Source organism: Urocampus carinirostris, chromosome 18, assembly GCF_059441175.1.
Source record: "Urocampus carinirostris isolate Australia breed hairy pipefish chromosome 18, RoL_Ucar_1.0, whole genome shotgun sequence".
NCBI classification, from domain to species: domain Eukaryota; kingdom Metazoa; phylum Chordata; class Actinopteri; order Syngnathiformes; family Syngnathidae; genus Urocampus; species Urocampus carinirostris.
The window spans coordinates 338,255-357,992 of NC_142366.1; the positions used below are offsets into that span (position 1 = coordinate 338,255).

The 19,738-nt window shown below is 39.3% G+C and overlaps 1 protein-coding gene and 3 long non-coding RNA genes across 4 annotated transcripts; 2 read left to right on the top strand and 2 right to left on the bottom strand.

The window, feature by feature from the left end:
* Positions 1-7,949: 7,949 nt before the first annotated feature.
* LOC148347951 (uncharacterized) lies at positions 7,950-9,488 on the top strand. The gene is made up of 2 exons (XR_015847622.1): positions 7,950-8,185; positions 8,929-9,488. It is a non-coding gene; the product is annotated as an uncharacterized LOC148347951 (long non-coding RNA).
* LOC148347952 (uncharacterized) lies at positions 9,479-10,649 on the bottom strand. The gene is made up of 2 exons (XR_015847623.1): positions 10,270-10,649; positions 9,479-9,851 (listed from the first exon to the last, which is right to left on the bottom strand). It is a non-coding gene; the product is annotated as an uncharacterized LOC148347952 (long non-coding RNA).
* Positions 10,650-12,318: 1,669 nt separating this feature from the next.
* On the bottom strand, positions 12,319-17,765 carry LOC148347953 (uncharacterized). The gene is made up of 2 exons (XR_015847544.1): positions 15,922-17,765; positions 12,319-15,853 (listed from the first exon to the last, which is right to left on the bottom strand). It is a non-coding gene; the product is annotated as an uncharacterized LOC148347953 (long non-coding RNA).
* Positions 17,766-17,875: 110 nt separating this feature from the next.
* Positions 17,876-19,002, top strand: LOC148347954 (general transcription factor II-I repeat domain-containing protein 2A-like). Its single transcript, XM_088322844.1, has 2 exons — positions 17,876-18,383; positions 18,674-19,002. Exons 1-2 carry the CDS (start codon positions 17,876-17,878, stop codon positions 19,000-19,002), a joined length of 837 nt encoding a protein of 278 aa, XP_088178970.1.
* The last annotated feature ends 736 nt before the right edge of the window (positions 19,003-19,738 follow it).

Below are 19,738 nucleotides of genomic sequence, written 5' to 3' on the forward strand. Positions count from 1 at the left end.
GGGTGAGACAAGTGAGTGGTTCACTGTGTTGACTGGTGTGAGACAAGGGTGTGTGATGTTGCCATGGCTGTTTAATGTGTACATGGATGGTGTGGTGAGAGAGGTGAATGTAAGAATATTTAAGCAGAGGTGTAGAGATGATGGCAGTTGGTGGAATGGAGTGCGAGGTATGGCACAGAGTGAATCAAGGAAGTGATGTTTTGGGAGTGATGAGTAACAAGAGTATGAGTATGGATGTTAAGAGAGGACTGCGCTTTGGGAAGACTTGACTTGAAAAGCGCTATATAAATGCAGATCATTTCATTTCATGACTGTATGAGAGTGTGATTGTGCCGACTGTGTTGTATCATGCAGAGACTTGGAGCCTGAATACAGATTTGAGAAGGAAATTGAATGTTTTTGAGATGAAGTGTTTAAGGAGTATGTTAGGAGTCACAAGATTGGATAAATTGAGAAATGAAATTGTGAGGGACAAAACTGGAGTAGTAGTAAAACTGAGCAAGTGTGTGGATAAGAGAATCTTGCTTGGTTTGGACACATGGAGAGGATGGATGAGGAGTAAATGTTGAATAGGATCTACAGGACAGAAGTAAATGGAAGGAGGCCAAGAGGAAGGCTGCGATTGACGTGGCTGGATGGTGTTATGAGTGCACTGCAGGAAAGAGGTCTAAATGTAGCGAAAGCAAGAGCTCTTGTTGGTGATAGGAATGAGTGGAGAGGTGTTGTGAAAAGATAGTGGGATATTTGGACGTGTTCTAAAAGATGGGCAGGGCCCCTGCAGGGGTAAACCAGTGAAAGCTGTCAGGCGCTGCTGTTGAACAGAAGAGTGTGTTGTGTTACTCTGACCCGAGTGACATGGCCGCTTTCTTGTGTCCCGTTTCATCTGGAGGGACGAAAGCATGACCAACTTGGATGCCGAGGTCAAGTCAAGTCATGTTGTTTTGTATAGCCTTTAATCACAAGGACTTGTTTTTGTGTTTGGGTATTTGGGTTGGCAATGGTCAAAATTTTTGCGTGTTTTTTTTTCCTTTTTTTTCTTTTCTTTGTTTTTGTGTATGTGTTTGTCTTGCTGTCGGTCACCCTTCTCGAGGGTATGACCATTGTAGACGGTAGATACAGTATATAGATGGATATAATTAGAAGAAGTAGAATTTGCAACTAATCAACAACAGCATACTGCCCATATAAGTCGAGAGATAAAAGTTGAATATATTTTTCATGAGGGGGAGAAAAATGCTATTTTCACAATCATAGAGTGTTAAGTTTAATGTATTTTCAAATGTGTGTTGTTATCTGACAATGCAATTTTGTAATAGCGTCCTTCTATGGCCCACTAAGTGCTTCTTCTTGGCTGCAATAGGTGTCCCCAATCCTCTGTGGTTTTTATTTACAGAGCCGAATGTCCTGACGAGGCCACAGAAGTCAGAGGTCTTTCTTGGCAAATGGCAGAGCAGAGAACAAATCCATAAGCACAATCATTCACATTCAGGAACAGTTTGGGAAGGTCAACCAGCCACACTGATTAAAAAAAGATAAAGTTAGTGGACTCAAGAGTGGCTAAAAAATTATGCGAGGGGGTAAACAAGACTTCCGTTTGATTTGTGAATATTGATAAGAGCGCAATAAGAACACATTTGGGAGATTGCATTGCAAAAGAAAGGATTTGCAACGTTTATATGGAAAGAAGTCTCACTTTATGTGAATTAAACTAATCTGGTCTAATTTGAGTTTCAAGTTTAGGGTAACTGAAGCTAAAAGACAAAAATGTGCTGTTCAACAGCATGACCACATTTCACACAGGTATAAAAGAGAATAGGGAATAATCTTTTGGGAATGTGAGTTTTTATTTAAGGGAGAGCTGAGTGAGCTGAATACTAAATTCACATTAACATTTATTACATAATTGACTGGGAAAAGTCAGAATCATAATAAATCAGAAACATAAAACACCTGTAGAACATTGAGGGCTAAACAAAACGTAAACAGGGCACCTTAAATATATATTTCTGCAGAACTGTTTAATGTTGAATTGTGTTTCAAACACAGATAAAGACACATCTGATGGGGAAATATTTTTTTCATGAACTTCTCATCTCATCTCATTAGCTGCACCGCTTATCCTCAGTAGGGTCATGGGGGTGCTGGAGCCCATCCCAGCAATCCTCGGGCAGTGGGCAGGGAACACCCTAAACTGGTTGCGAGCCAATCGCAGGCTTCGTGAACTTACAAAGTGTTAATATAAGAATGGTTCTCAGACAGTTTTAAAGTAATGTATTAATGACAAATGAATAAAGTGCAAACATCAAATTGATTCTCATTGGTAAATTACTGTTTCAATTTAATGTAGATGTTTAGTTGTCGATTAACTGTAATTCAGCAGCCTTGGAGTTGACAATAGCCTATTGTGTGCAGACATCTTGCAGGATTGAGGGAAGTCTGGCAGGATGTTATTGCAGGAAGTCATGGCAGGATGTTATTGCAAGAAATCACAAGTTGTTGACTGAGCGAGCCGAGGCGGGAAAAATACTTTCGATACCGAGAAAAAACACTTTAGATTCCGAGAAAAACAGCACGTGATCTTGTTGAACACAGTATGAAAAGCCCAGCATCTCTTGGACGAATTTTGAAATTGGCTTGAATGTTGCTGAATAAAGGATGTTCCCTTTCTGTCATACTTCTGTCTCTGCGTATGTTTTGGAGCGACGTCCAACGGCGTCCTCTCCAAAATAAGTGGCGCCCAACGCGGATATTGGATAAAGCGGAAGTCATGTTTGGAAAACGTTGTCTAGCATTGCACTCTTCACGCAAGAGTTAAGAGGGCTGCGTGGGAACGAAAAAATCTGCAGCGATGCTGACGTGTATAATGAGGGACAGTTAGCTCCAGTCCCTATAATTGTCTTGAGATATGCAAATAAGCTGTGATAGACGTCGTCAAAGTTGCATTTGACAGTTCAAGATTAGGCAATCTTTTGATAATCGATACGGAAGGAACTTGTTTTTGTATCTTTCTAGGTTGGTTGAAGAGGCTGGCAATGATTCTCCACATTTTATGTTTAAAAAAAAAGAGCAGAATGTGAGTGGTCCTTATCGCCTGTGCAACCGGATAAGTTGGTTCGGCAAGTATTGGGTAGTTAATCAAATTATATTATTATCATTATTACAATAAAATTGCATAGAAAAATCAATAAAACAGAAAGTGTGTTTTGCATGTGAGAATTGTAAACTAAAATAACATCTTATCCCTGTGTTTTTTGTTTCTTGTTTGGAATTGGAATGTGAATGGTTTGTGAACGTCTAATTCTTTAACTAATTATTTAACTGTTTCCTTTCTCCTCTGCAAAATAAATGAAGAAACACTTTCTCTGTGAAGTTTAAGAGTGTCTGTGGTAATTTGAACGGGAAAAGAATACAATTAGACGTTCAATTGTCTGACGGCCCTCTGGGAAACACACACAAGCACGGGGAGAATATACAAACTCCGCACAGTAAGGCCGGTAGCTGGATTTGAACCCACACAGGAGGTTCCCACAACCTCAGAACTGTGCCGCACACGCGCTAACCACTGCGCCGCCGTGCTGCCTGTCACCTATCCTATAAACTTTTATTTCCAGTCCTTTCTTGCTTTTGTGTGTCCTACCCGTTCAAACAACGGCTCAAAAATGGTGCTTTTAAACGTCAGAAAACGCTTTCAGAAGAGCTGATATTGTTTAAAAAGTGATGAATAAGAATAAGTGCTAGAACATGTGGAAAGGAGTCGGAAAAAATTGAATTTTTGAGAAATTAATGTTTGAAATATGTGTAAAACCTATGGAGCGCGGGCCCCAAGTGCTCCCAAAGATTTTTTTTCCAGTCCAAATTTTTCAGTTTTGTAGTTGAAAATCGATAAAGGACTGAGAATTGTAGGAAAAACCTAATTTTGGATATGTTCATTCAAGATAATGGCAGATTAATACAAAAAAAGATCGAATATTCCTGTTTTTAGTTCAAAATTGGTAAATTAAGGACTGGGAAGAATAGAAAAAATCCAAGTGAGTGAATTAGAATAGATTGATTTGAGATGACTTCATTTTTATACCAAAATATCCAAAAATCGTTAATAAATACTTTCTTCTCTCAAAAAATGGAAGAAAAATGTATTGATGGAAATACAAATGAGTAATACAACTCGTTGCGGATGATTATACATCATTTTCACATTAAATTGGTGAGCTAAAGTAGTCGATTTAATTGGTTTGAAGGAAAAAAGCAATTAAATATGAGAAAATTAAGTGAGTTTAACCTTGGTACCGTTGATTCAGATAAATAATTGCACTTTTCAACATTGAGCTATGTCAAATCTATATTAATAAAATGGGTGCTGAATTTGATGGAGAATGTAATGATTGGGATTTATGTAGTAAATTGGCAGACAAATTTGTGTCATTAAAATTGGAAAGACCAATGGAAGACAAAATGGAGAAAATGTATCAACACATGGATCAAACCATGGACAAAACATTATGAGTTTGACGGGAAACTCAGAAAGCTATTGGTTAATAAGTTCAAGGGCAAATTAGAGTTAAAGGAATCATCACTCCAGTACATAAGGATAAATAGAAGGAGAGTGAGAGAAAGGTAGATGGAAGAAAAGAGCGGGGAAGGGCAGAAAGAGAAAGTGAGCATGGAAAGAGAGACAAGGAGCATGAAAGGAAGAAAGAGAGAAGAGAAACATAGAGAGAGAAACCAAAGGAAAGAAAGAGAGACAGAGATCAATGAAGGAAGAAGGAAAAATGAGAGCACAAGATAGAGAGAGAAAGATAAAGAAAGAGAGGGAAAAAGAAAAGGAAACATGGAGGGAAAAAGAGAAACAGGGTGAGACGTTATGAGGGAATCAAGACAGACAGGGAGAGACTCGCAGCACTGTCAGGGAACGCTTTAGCGTTAGTCGCACAGGAAGACTTAGAAAGACAAGGAAAGAAATGACAGAGCTGAGATGGGAAGAATAGGCAAAAATGTTGGAAATCAGAGAACGGAGACGACAGGAAAAGTACAGAAAAGGGAAAGCTGAGTTGGCAAAATGGATGGAGCAGTTGACATAAGACAAAGAAAGAACAGAGGAAAGTGAAGAGCAGGACATAGGAAGTAACAGTAAGGTGATATCAAGTTTGAAAGTGAGAGTTATCAACAGAACCACAGAGGATGACCACACACAATCAGACTAAAAAGAAGAAGACGGGGCCCAAGCAGTTGACAGCAGCAGAGGTAAGTAAAGGAGAATGATAATAACATAAAATGGGTAGAAGATACAAAGGTGTTAGTATGTGGAAAACAAAAGAATATTGCACACAAAAGAGCAAGTCATCAGAATAGATTCCAATAACCAAAACTTTCAGATGAGTTTGAAAATGATGAATATAACAAAGTAACACAGGAAAAGAAGTGAGAATGAAAATTATTAATAACATAGCTGTTGTGTTTCAGTCACTGAATGAGATGTGCTTCCGTTTTCAAAAAAGCTCAAGAGTATTAATAGTTAAAAGCGAGTCGATAAGGCAATTTATTAGTGACAAGTATGCGTCATTCTATTTGAATCAATGAGAAAAAATAGTTGATTATGATTATAGTGACAGGAAGTTACAATTAAAAAAATTTCATGTTTAGCTCAATTTGGCATTTTATGAGCTTTTTGATGTTTTAGGCAGTGTGACAGTTTAGAATTGGACGTGGTTGAACATTTGCAGGCGGCACGGCGGTTAAGTGGTTAGCACGTTCGTGGCAGGGTAATAAGGTCATGAGTTTAGGAGCAGTTGCCGCCCTCCCTGTGTGGACCTGCGTGGTTTGGACATTCAAGTGAAAGAAAAGTTTGCCTTGTGCTGGTGCGTAGGAGAAGAAGTGATAAGAGGAGCTGCAAGAGTGGGTGAGATAAGTCATACCGTAAATTTTTAAATACGAGCGCGTTTACAATTGACAAACGATTAACAGTAGGTAACAGATGTTGATGTTTGGTTAAATTAAAAAACAATTGGCCTATCCTATGGAAAGAGCGTTTTCAAAAGATAATGAGGAACAGATTAATCGATCCTGAGAAAGATCATATTAATTTAAAAATATCAGATTAATCGATCTTGAGACAGATCATGAATTTAAGAGTATTATTGCATGTAAAATAAATGGATAAGAAATGATTAAGCGAAGATAATTTCTACATGGTCATATAACTTAAGAGTAAAAATTTAGGCTATGGAATAGTCCAGTTGATTGACCAATACATCCCAATATGTGGGCATGATTGATTTAGCAGCATTCTAATTTCCACCAAAAAAAAACACATTTTTTGAAAGTCAATGGACTCTCTAAAGGACAGATTGAATTGTCAAAAGGTGGCACATCTGAACAAAGATGAACAAAATACTGTTTGCTGTGATGGGGGATACACGGGTGGAAAAATTAACAAGACATCCATTCATGCATTGTCTGTGCCGCTTATCATCAGCGGGGTAGCGGGGTGCTGGAGCACACACCAGCTGTCTTCGGGTTGCCAGCCAGTTGCAATGGAACTAACAAAGACAATGGAGTCATTTCATTTTTTGAGATGGACACAGTTTGGAAAAATATTTTGAATGGGGCAAGCAACATTCCAGCAGTGGATTACGAGTGATCGTCACATGAACTGTGGGTTACACCTCAAGGCCGTCATCAAAACTGAATGAATGAAAACTTTATTTCGAACATTAAAATAGAAATCGAAAAAAAAACAATAACTCAACAACAAAATATTGTTACATAATATGTTTGAAAAGGGGTAGTAAGAAGCAGATTCTTAAATTCCCTACCCCTTCATTTTCCCTATTAAATACACCAATGATAATGACAACAATAGTAATAATATTGATAATAACAGTTATGATATAACAATAGCAACAATAACAACAAAGTTAACCATAGTTCTAGACGCACTATTCCCAATCTCTTGGATCACTCATACCCCATTTTCTTCATTTCTGTATTCCGTCATTAATGTTTTTTTGTATTTAAATTTAAACAAGTGAATAGTTGGACATTGTTTGATCTCATCTTGTAAATTGTTCCAAAGTTTGACTCCACACGCAGACACACACATACTTTTCCTGGTTGTTCTCACCTTTGGAATTATGAATTTACTACAGTCCCTTAAGTTACAACTTCCCTCTTTCCAAATGAATTATTAATGGATGTTTTCTGGCACTATGTTTTTGTTGACCTTAAATAGTAGTTGTGCAGTGAAAAAATTTATGAAATCTCATCTCATCTCATCAGCCGTACCGCTTATCCTCATTAGGGTCGCGGGGGGGCTGGAGCCCATCCCAGCCATCTCCGGGCAGTGGGCAGGGGACACCCTGAACTGGTTGCCAGCCAATCGCAGGTCACACAGGGACAGACAACTCATTCGCTCATTCACACCTACGGACAATTTGGACCGGCCAATTCACCTGAAATGCATGTTTTTGGAACGTGGGAGGAAACCGGAGTGCCCGGAGGAAACCCACGCAAGCACGGGGAGAACATACAAACTCCGCACAGGAAGTCTGGAGCTGGATTTGAACCCACGACAGGTTCCCATGACATGAACTGTGCCGCACAAGCGCTAACCACTGCGCCGCTGTGCTCCAATTTTAATAATTTGGACTGCAGGAATAAAATAACAGTATGATCTCGATATCCTACCCTGCGTATGGTTCTTATTGCACGTTTTTGAAGGATAAAAAGGGGCTGTAGTGAACTTTTGTAATTATTGCCCCAGACTTCTGCACAATATGTTAAGTATGGCAGAACTAGAGAACAATATAAGAAATACAATGCATTATAGCTTAAAATGAATTTGGCTTTATTAATTATTGAAATACTTTTAGATAATTTGGTTTGTATGTGTCTGATGTGTGTTTTCCAGCTTAATTTATTGTCTATTATGACCCGTAAAAACTTTGGCTGAGTCCCATTCTTCGCACTTTCACTCGCTATGTGCCCTAGTCACTCGGTTTGCGCGTTCACGTGAAAATGGGGTGTGTCCCGATACTCTCAAGTCCGAGGCAGAAGTGACCTCAAACCATCTCGTAACCACTTCAAGACCGAGGGGGCTCCCTACCTCACTTGGCGGCGAAGTGACTACCCAGAAGTCTTTGCGAATTCTCAATATCAACAAACATGCCCGGAAAGGAACCGCACAAATGTAAGTAGTTTTCCACAACCACGCATGTATTTGGAACAAAATGTATTGAGATATCTTAGTTAGACGTAAATGCAATAGAAAATAGTATTTTCGCGTTAAAACACGAACATTGCAAAATCGCTACTTTACGAAGTGCACTAATCTACCAAGGGAGCTGGCAAAAAAAATCTTCACGCTACAAACTGTAAAGTAGGATAACTGTGCAGAAAATCACGGTTCAGCCCATCCCTGTTTTTATCTTAAACGAGTCGTGCTTATACATCTACATGGAGCATAGTCAGAATACCGTTCTGGACATAAGCCCTTGTTTACTGCACACAATTTCGGGTGTCGTGTTTTATTTACAATATGATTCTTTCATGTGAGATCAGAATGCATTAGTTTTCATCATGCATTATGAGTAATGTCTCCGAATTTCACGTGGAAATACAGTTGAAACAAATTACTATCACACAGTCCACTGCCTTCTCTGTAAACACATATTAAGTAAACTAATTACCTTCTCAAAATGTTGTCCAAATGTGGAGACAATTCTAAAGCATATGTGATGCTGGCCAATAGAAGGCTCTTACAGCCATAAGAATAACATGTCATTTTTTTGTATCTATTCACTATCAAATAATTATCCAGAACACATCCTATCATTTCCTGTCTCATATCAACTTGTTGAGCATCCTATACACAGTTGTTTTGTACAATACATCAGCATTAAGTAATTCTTGTTTTTTCCACCCAACCTAAAGGCCACTGTAGAACGTCCCGTGGAAGAGCTGGTCACCATCACAGCTACCACGCCATCCACACCACCGGGCACGTCGTTGGCACCTTCTAATCCGGCGCCAAACCCCAAATCACCCAGAAAAAAAAGGAAGCACGATACACTCCTTGACTTTTTGAAAGCGGAGTCTGCCGGAGCGAGGAATAGGCTCGAAGAAACTGTGGCCAAAACTGAGCGGTTCCCGTCCTTTTTGGGAAGCTCGTGGACAAATTTCCAGAACAGTGACATCTCTGCAATGTTTCCCTTTGTTTTATAAAAGGAATTTTTTTTATTTTTATTAAGAACTCAATGAAGTTCCAGTTTGTGTTTCCAGCTTTATGGAAGTATTGGTATATTTTTGTTAAAATTTGTGACACATTATTTATTTACTATTATGTATTTTGGCCCAATGTGAGTTTGTTTTTCTGAAAGTAAACTATTATTTAAGCTGGAGTGATTTGTATTTGTTTTCTGTCCAACAGTCACATAGTTCACACACAGTATCTCACATCATTATGAAATAAACCACCAAGGTGTTACTCAAAATGAAGATGTTTATTGAATAGTAATGCAGAAAAGCACATAATGCAAATGTGGGTCTGACTTCCAGAGCCTAAAATATGGCTTTTGGGCAATTTATTCCATATTAACTGTGGACAATTATTTGTACGGTGGACCAGGGAACCCTGAAGACCCGTGACACCACACGGTAGGACAGAGCGTGGACCAGCCAGTACACGTAGATCAGGACCTCCAGCCATGGCCCTGTTCCCTCTTTAGCAGCTCCTGCAGGGCCCACATAACCTTGCTCAACCTTAAGTCCTGAATGAGTTCTGACTCCACATCCAACCATAAGCACAGGATGGGAACATTCCTGTCCAACCTGTCCACGCTTATGGGACAGCCACTCTGGAACACAATAGATAACAAACAATTTAGACATAAATGTGGGCATAGAAAAGAAAAAGACCGCTTTAACTGTGATGTAAGCATCATGAAAAAATGTTGAAATGACCTTTTTATATTCAATGACAACTCTTTTGAATTAAATTCCTTATGAACTAAGGTTTTTGGGTCGTACAGGGAAGTTTGGTGACGATATTATGTCAGCTAAAGGGTCAGGTGGACTGTTCTTGTGTTTGTTTACGTTTCGTCATGTCACAGATTCAAGACCCCTACTATATGTCATAAAATGGCATTAAGATACTAATAAGTAGATTGCCATTTATGTCTACACAAACATAGGGTATTATGTGAACGTGCATTGTATGTTAACTTCTACTGTATTTGACCGAACGGGTCAATTTTTTTTAATGAGTGTACGTACCTTGTAAAGATGAATCAGCACTACATAGCGCCGAAGCTGTCTTCAGTATAGCACATTTCTCCTCCGTTGATTGGAGACACGGAAAAGATGATGAGCTTTCAGGCAATCGGTAATAACACAGCTGTAGCGGGCATTTTTAACGTTGCACGAACTCTCCAACTGACACACCACAGGTTGAGACTCGAGTTGTTTACATGTGACGTAGACCAATACGTCACTGAGGTCTACAGCCAATTAATATTACCGCCATCGCCTGGACAGGGGTGGAACCTTGCAAGTCTTGTCCAAACCATCTCCACTTTGCACTCCACCGGCGGAGGGCACTCCTCTATCGAGGGACCTCACTGGAGGGTCCTCAGGGCCGAGTGAGAGAAATGGGATTGGGCCTTAATTTCTGATACAGTGTCTATTGCAGCACCATCCACTTTTACTTCTAAATCTTGATTTGCCTTGCAAGAATCAAAGAATATTACTTTGGTTTTATTTAAATTCAAAGATAATTTATTTATATGAAATGAAATGAAATGATCTGCATTTATATAGCGCTTTTCAAGTCAAGACTTCCCAAAGCGCTGTACAGTGTGCTTCACATTTCCCAATAGCAGCCGTGCAGCCATGTAAGGCGCTAACCTGCTCATTGGGGGCATTAGGGGTTCAGTGTCTTACCCAAGGACACTTCGACATGTAACACGTACTGCGATCTCTTGATCCCAAGACGAGCGCTCTACCTCCTGAGCCATCCATACTTTTAGGTTATCGTAAATTCCGGAATATAGAGCACACCTGATTATAAGCCGCACCCACCACATTTTAAGAGGAAAAACAATTTTGTACTTACACAAGCCGCACCTGTATATAAGCCGCATGCGCCCACATTGAAAAATGTAACACAAACACAAAAATAACCCAAACCCGACTTTAAGTCCCGCGATTTAAACTGATTTTTTTTTTTTGGTTTGAACAATTTTATTGACACTATTAACAGCAAATAAACATTGTGAGGTTTGAACAATTTTTCTCGACAATTTTAACAGCAATTAAGCATATTCACAATTTCGTTATATCTGACAATATGACGTTTTAACAATTTTTACGACAATTTTAACAGCAATTAAACACACAATTTCATTATATCATGTCCCAACAATATGAGTTTTTATCGACTCTTTTAACAGCAATTAAATACATTCACAATTTCATTATATCATATTCTAACAATATGATGTTTGAACAATTTTTATCCACACTTTTAACAGCAGTTAACAATTTGTAAAGGGCAATACTATTGTGCAAGGGCATAGCTCCGTCTTCTCAAGTAGGATTCCATCCCACCCTCCCAAGCAGCATCCTTCAGTCCTCTGCCCGGGATGCTCCTTGAGGGCTTCACTGCTTTATGGGGCTTCATTTTGTCATCACTACATCAAGTCGGATGGCCATTTGACTCTTGCGAACTGCTTTAAGTTGCCGTCATGGTCAGACGATTTCCTCCTCGTAAGAAGCGATCCTTTCTTCAAACAGTCAAAAAATTTCATCAGCAGCTGCATGAGTCATTCTCTTACCAACTGTTTCAACATTTTCGAATCGAACAAAATTCGACAACCGAACGGAACAGAAGCTAACTTCAAAGGTCTGCCTTGCGTTGTTGCATCAAAGAGTCACCGAATGTCCTTCATTAAAGTACACAGTCCAAAAATCACAGCCGGCAAAATGAACGGAAAATGATACCAGTACTTAAGGTTTGATGCAGACCTGCAGAGTCCGGGTCCCGTTGAAATTTTTTCAAGGAAAAAAGTGTATATTTCCAAAGGTAAGGGTGGGAAAATATATATATCCACTATTGTCCGCCGCGTCCACAAACACGTCTCACCTTTACTCCACTTCCCCTCAGCCCCGCGTTTGCTCCGGCCCTTCTTTCTCATTCGCCCGTGCAAATCATATCAGAATAAGTTTCTAAAATAAATACAAGTAAATACATTACAAAAATATGCAGTTGCAAATACATACTATACATGGTTACACATATTTACAAAGAAAGACAGTACACCGAGAGAGTTTTGCAAGCTTTAATAATAATAGTATAACTTTCATCCCAAACGGTGCCTGTGACAGGGCAGTTAATGGTAGCAACACGCTAGCAACACAGTAAACGGGTCTGTTAAAAAAACATAACGTACTTGTAAAAATCACGGTAAACCGTCCTCATCTTCCTCCTTAGAACTGAAGCCATCAAAGTCGTCTTCCTCAGTGTCGGAAAGAAACTTTGTCATATAGACGTCGTCCCACGCTCCCTTATTCCAAAACACGCTAGCAACACGCTCGCAACACAGTAAACGGGTCTGGTAAAGTTTACATGCAGTAGCTCTGTTTCCTTCTTTATCGGACTGCTCGATTGCTTTTAGCTTGAAAGCTGCGTCATGTGCCTTTCTTTTTGCATGATGAGGGTATGTTTACGCTAATTTACTTTGTGCACAAGCCAAGAAGTTGCAGTCTTCCTCGGCGCATATATTCCACCGGTCTAAATTATACCCTTTGTACTCGAGCGCCGCTGGCGGCCGTTAGAAAAATTACATAAATTGGCCGCATCACTGAATAGGCCGCAGGGTTGAAAGTTTGGGAAAAAATTAGCGGCTTATAGTCCGGAATTTACGGTAATTAATTCATGATTAATACAGGTTACCAAATAAAAATAGTTATCATTTGAATAGACAATGTTAGTGTCGTCTGCAAATATTACTATTTTCAATAGTTTTGAAACATTAAAAATATCGTTAATAAATTAAATAACTTTAGGCCCAGGATAGAACCCTGTGGTACTCCACAACAGATGACCAAGTATTCAGATGACATTTTCATATATTGCTTCCTCCCCGTCGAACAACTTTGAATCCATTGCAAAGCCACGCCCCTGATGCCATATCTTTCCAGTTTTTTTTAATACTATATTATGATTAATGGTACCAAATGCTTTTTTAAAGTCAATACTTTTTTCTATGTGATTTCTTCTACTGCATCAATGACAGCCATTGTTGCTAGACTGTTTGCTATAAAACCATATTGACTTTCATTGATCAATTTATGTTTATCTAAAAATGTTCTAGTCTATTATTGTAAAGTTTCTCTAATATTTAAGAGAAATGAGGAAGCAAAGAGATCGGTCTATAGTTTGTAAAGATGTGTTTGTTTCCATTTTTGTATATTGGTATAACTTTTGCTATTTTCATTTGATTTGGAAATTTGCCTGTTAGAAATGATAGATTACCGGTACATATGTAGGTCAATGGTTTCACAATGCTATTGCTTAACTAGTACCATATCGACGTCAAAACAATCCATAGACGTTCTGTTTTTACAGTTGTTAACCACGTCTAAGATCTCTGATTCCGTAACCCTAGATAAAAACATGGTCTTGGAGTTCATTTTTTGGAGTTCAGTGACTCAAATTGCTTACTACTGCACTCTGGGATATTTGCAGCTAGCTCTGGTCCAACATTTACAAAATAACTATTGGAATTCTCCACAACTTGATTTAAATGATAGTTTTCACTGTTCTTATCAATAAAATAGTTTGGATATACATTACTTATATTCTTTCCTTTTATTATACTATTTAATACATCCCAAATACCTTTAATATTACTTTTGTTATCATGTAATAAAATGGTATAGTATAATTTCTTTCTCACTCCTATTATTCCTGTAAACTTGGTTTTATATGTTTTATATCGGGATTCGGCTTCCTCAGTTCTTAGGATTAATAAATTTTCTATATAAGGTTGTTTTTTTTTTCTTGCAAGCAATATATAAACCCTTAGTTATCCATGGATGCTTTACAGATTTATTCTTAATATTAGTTTGTCTCATTGGACAGCTTTTGTTATACTTGTTTGTGAATATTTCCAAAAATATGTCAAACCCACAATCCACATCATCTGTACCATATATAGCATTCCAGTTTTGTTTAACTAAGTCCTCAAAGAGTGATATAATAGTCTCTTCAGTTCTAACTCGTTTGCAAACATATTCCATTGTTGATTCTTGTGTCTAGTAACCTTTTCATCATACACTGTAAATACTGGTTGGTGATCAGAAATGTCACAAACCAGTAATACGCTGATGTTTGTAAATTCAATATTATTTGTAAATATATTGTCAATGAGTGTTGCACAGTGTGAAGTGATTCTACTAGGCGTTAATTCAGATTCAGATTCAGATCTACTTTATTGTCATTCTAGTACACGTGTATACAGAACGAAATGTCGATACATCTGACCCGCACAGTTTCTTGAATGTACAGATATAAATAAAATGTTGTATTGAGTTGGAGTATTGAGTACTAATAATATACTAAATAATTATGGCTATGTATAGTATTTTACAGTAGTGCAAAGAGTGCAAGAGGAGCAGCTAACCAGTTGTGCAAAATGGGCAGTCAGGTAAACAAGTGAGGTAAACAGTAACAATAACACTGTAGTACAATAGTGCAGAGGAGAACAGATGTGCAAGGAGTGGCTAGCTATAAAGAACTGCCAGTAGTGCAAAAAAGTCAAACAAAACCAACAGATGTACAGATTAGCAGCAGTTTAGATTTACTATGTGTTTGATTGACCATTTAACAGTCTAATGGCCAGGGGGACAAGACTATTGTGGAACCTGGTGGTTTTACACCGCACACTGCAGTACCTCTTCCCAGAGGCTAGCAGAGTGAACAGTCCATGATGGGGGTGAGAGGGGTCCCTGATAATGTTCTTGGCTTGGGATAGGCAGCGCTTCTAATATAGTTGGGTACAAACTCATACTGTACATTATATTAATATAGTCATCAATGTTTTTATGTTTGTTTGGATTAATTAGATCGATGTTGAAATCTCCACAGATGAATAGTGTTTTGTTGCCTATTTAAAGATGGATGTCACTTAATTTTTTGCGCCTTAACCCAGAAAAAACGGAAATGTTGATTATTGGTCCAGCTTGCTGTCGTGAGTTGTTTTCAAACACTACCCTGAACCTAGACAAATGTAATATCAACCAGAGTGAATCCGTCAAAAATGTAGGTGTTATATTTGATCCTAATCTGTCATTTCAGTCACATGTGAAAAATATTACTAGAATAGCTTTCTATCACCTCCGTAATATTGCGAAGATTCATTCGATGCTGTCCCAATCAGATGCAGAGGTCTTAATTCATGCGTTTATTACTTCTCGGCTTGATTAGTGTAATGTATTGCTTTCTGGTCTCCCGATGTCTAGCATCAAAGGTTTGCAGCCGGTTCAGAATGCAGCATCTAGACTTTTGACTAAGACCAAAAAGTTTGAGCATATTACTCCTGTATTGGCAAACTTGCACTGGCTCCCAGTCCACTTAAGATGTGACTTTAAGGTTTTCTTATTAACATATAAATGTTTGCATGGACTTGCACCGTCTTATCTCTCTGATTTGATTTCCCCCTATGTTCCTGCACTGAGTCTGCACTCGGAAAATGCCGGTCTACTTGTGACTCCGAGAGCCAAGAAGTCTGCAGGCTTGAGAGCGTTTTCCATCCGGGCCCCGGTGGAATGTCCTGCCTCCGGAGATAAGATCTGCAACCTCAATGGAAGTTTTTAAATTGAGGCTTAAGACACACTTCTATTCCAAAGCTTATGATTGATGCCCACCTCATATTCTGCATTGTCCTGTCTTTTTCCGACTGCCTTTCTGGTGGTGATACGAAGGAGAAGGACAATTTTAGATGAGTCAGCGGACCAGCGTTTGACCTGAAGCATGTTAACGCCTGCATGGACCAGCTGGCAGAGATGGGTAGCTGCGTCACTCAACTCCCTTTTCCTCACTGAACCACGTTTCAGAAACTAATGACACTAAACGGGTTCTCAAAGTGCTGTATGCATTCTGTGATGTCTTCAAAATTTGTGTACATGCTTCACTGTTGAAGTGAATTATTGAGAATTTCCCTTCAGGTTTAACAAAAGTATTATATTCATTGCCAGTATAATCTTTGCAATTGTCTGAGCTAGTTGATAAAAATTTGTGTTCAGGATCAATATCATCTAATTTTGAATTACAGTATTGGAATCAGTGTGATCAATAATACTCAGTTCCGGTAGATCATGGCCTGATATATGATGACAGATTTTTTTATTGTGATCTGTAATGAAGGTGTCCATGTTGTCAGTCCAGGATGCCATTGTATCATTTGAATCCATCATTGTCCGAGATTGTCCAGTGTCATATGTATTTACCGCTCAATCTAGGACTTCAGGCAAATCTGTCCAGCTCCTGCATATCTCGAATCCAAAGTATTTTTGCTTCTTCTAGAGTGCCGTTTAACTTTATGAATACTCTACAGCAGGGGTGGCCAACCCGCGGCTCTCGAGCCGCATGCGGCTCTTTGGCTGATTTCATGCGGCTCTTTAAGCGATATTCTGGCGTGATGCATAAGTGTAAACCATGGTCAAACACACCGTAACAACCCCACTCAAGAGATTAATTTACCCGACCGCTAGATTCACGAGATCCACCAACTTCAGCAAATACCGCACTATCGCCACATACGGCGCTGTACGGAGCCACTGTCCGACCGCAAACGCCACTACTAGCCACAAATAATGCTCAGAACTGCACCAAACTTCATCAATAGTACACACAGGGTCCCAGCACGTAGTCCGAGCCGACAGACAGCTGCTAGTTTAGCCTGTTACCTGCACTCGGGGATCCACTCATTGGGGCTTCAGGGGCTTTCACATGACAAGCTTGAAAACTGCTTGGCTGGCTTTCATTTACACTAGGTGGCGCGCTGACCGGGTGAGCCAGTTTGAATTGAAAAGAAGAAGAATAACGTCTGATGTGATGCCAAACGCGCGAGATTATTTGAGTTGTAAATAGTTTGTTTCAAGCGCTCTCAAAATGGCAGGGAAAAAATGCACAGCCAAACGAAAATATGAAGAAGAGAACAGGACATTTTTAACAGAGTGGGAGAATTTATATTTTTTTGTTGAACGTAATGGCAAGCCATTCTGCCTTATATGTCAGGCATCATTGGGGCATTTCAAAGCTTCAAATCTTGAGCGTCACTTCAACTCAATCCATCCTTACATCGACCAGGAATTTCCAAAAGGGACTGAACCTCGCAAGCAGAGGTTGGTCACTTTGAAAAGTCAGGCAGAAATGCAGATGCAGTTTTTCAAAAAATTAACAAAACACTCAAAAACCATAACTCTTGCTTCATATCAACTGGCTTGGAACATCACAGAGGCTAAAAAACCATACAGTGAAGGGGACTTCATAAAAAAATGCCTTAATGACGCTGTTGAAATCTTGTCTCCTGAAGACAACAAACTAAAACGAAGCATATCAGATGTCCAACTCTCGCGCCACACTGTTGAACGCAGAATATCAGACATTAACACTGCTATTGAATCACAGTTGCACTCTGACCTTCAAGCATGTGAGTATTTTAGTGTGGCATTGGATGAGAGTTGTGACATACAAGATAAGCCTCAGTTAGCAATTTTTGCACAGTCTGTGTCAAACGAATGTATGATCAAAGAAGAATTCCTTGATATTGTGCCATTGAAAGACAGAACCCGTGGCATAGATGTGAAAGAAACGATGATGGCTGCATTTGCAAAAGCGAACCTGCCCATAGCAAAACTAACTGCAATAGCCACAGATGGAGCGCCGGCCATGATCGGATCCGTGAACGGGCTTGTGGGGCTATGTAAAACTGATCAAACATTTGCCGACTTTTGGAATTTCCAGTGCATCATCCACAGGGAGCAACTCGTGTCTAAATCATTGAATTCAGACAACGTCATGAAGCCTGTGATGGAAATCGTGAACTACATCCGCACACACGCGCTTAACCACAGGCAATTCAGGAGTCTCATCGCTGAGCTTGACCAAGGGCTTCCAGGTGACCTGCCGCTGCACTGCACTGTGAGGTGGCTGTCAAAAGGCAAAGTGCTCTCTCGCTTCTTTGAGCTTTTGGATGACGTGAAACTGTTCATGGAAGAGAAGGGCAAGGACTATCCCCAGCTCTCGGACCTCGAGTGGATTATGGATCTGGCATTTTTGGTCGACATGCTGTGGCACTTGGACAGACTGAACCTGACCCTGCAAGGCAAGTTAAAAATGCTGCCTGACCTCGTGCAATGTGTGTTTGCGTTTATCAACAAACTGACCGCAAATTAAAAAAAAGATTTAACGCATTTTCCCACTCTTCTGAAAGCCAGTGAACATGTCACCAGTGCCTGAAAAAGAAAAGAGACAGATATGCAACGCTGATTGAAAACTTGCACGAAAACTTTGTGACCCGCTTCCGTGATCTACAACTGAAAAGACCACAGATTACGTTCCTTGTCGACCCATTTAATGCGGAAATGGACTGTTTGAAAATCCCGCTCGTCACAGATGAGGCTGCGGCGGAGTTGGAGATGATTGATCTTTGTGAGGAGGATCAACTGAAAGCTGTTTTCAGGGAAGGGACCATTGAGTTCTGGAAACGTGTGCCAATGGAAAAATACCCCAACATCAAACGGGCTGCGCTAAAGATCCTGTCGATGTTTGGGTCAACGTACGTCTGCGAGTCTGTGTTTTCCACCCTGAAACATGTGAAATCAAAGCATCGATCTGTTTTGACTGACACCCATGTGAAAGAGTTGCTTCGAGTGGCAACAACAGAATACAAGCCAGATTTGAGGAGGATTGTTCAGGACAAGGAATGCCAGAAGTCCCACTAAGCAGCATAGTAAGAGAAAAATGTCATTGAAAATTGTTATATTTTTGTTTGTGGACTTGCTTGAACTGAGAGTTTATGTGTGTGTGAGACAGTGCACACAATGTTAACTGTTACAAAAAATAACTGTCATTATCTTGCTGTGGGTCATTTTCAATAAATCTGGCTGAGCAGAAACCTGTGTGTGTCTCTCTCTGTGTGTGTTTTCGTTTCCTGTTAACAAACTATGGTAGCTTTATACTGGTTCTCACCTCTTGATAATGGATGGCATGCTTCTATGTCCTCTGCATTGATAGATATCCCTTTTTGACTCATAAAAGCAATTACCTGTTGCTCAGCAGAATCTTGATCAGCATTTGTTGCATCACTTTTATCTGCCGCAGCCTTGGCAAAAACTGCAACACAGAGGACATTCAAGACTACACGTCTGTTGAAATCACATTAGAGTCTTGTTAATGAAAAAATGTTTGCATATATGAGGAAGATTGATACATTTTGATGGTAAACTCACCCACTTATCTAGGTTGTCCACAATTGATGATCTATAACTACATAGAGGAAGTTGGTATAAAGTCAATATGGACTGTTTTGAATCATTTCAATTTTATTTTAGGAGACAAAATAAAGAGGAGAAATGTTTATAACATTAAGCTTTTATTAAACAAAGCGAATATGTCAATTTTTGCTGTGACAATTGTATTTTGAATACGCTTTCCATCTAACTTGTTTGTTTTGCTTAA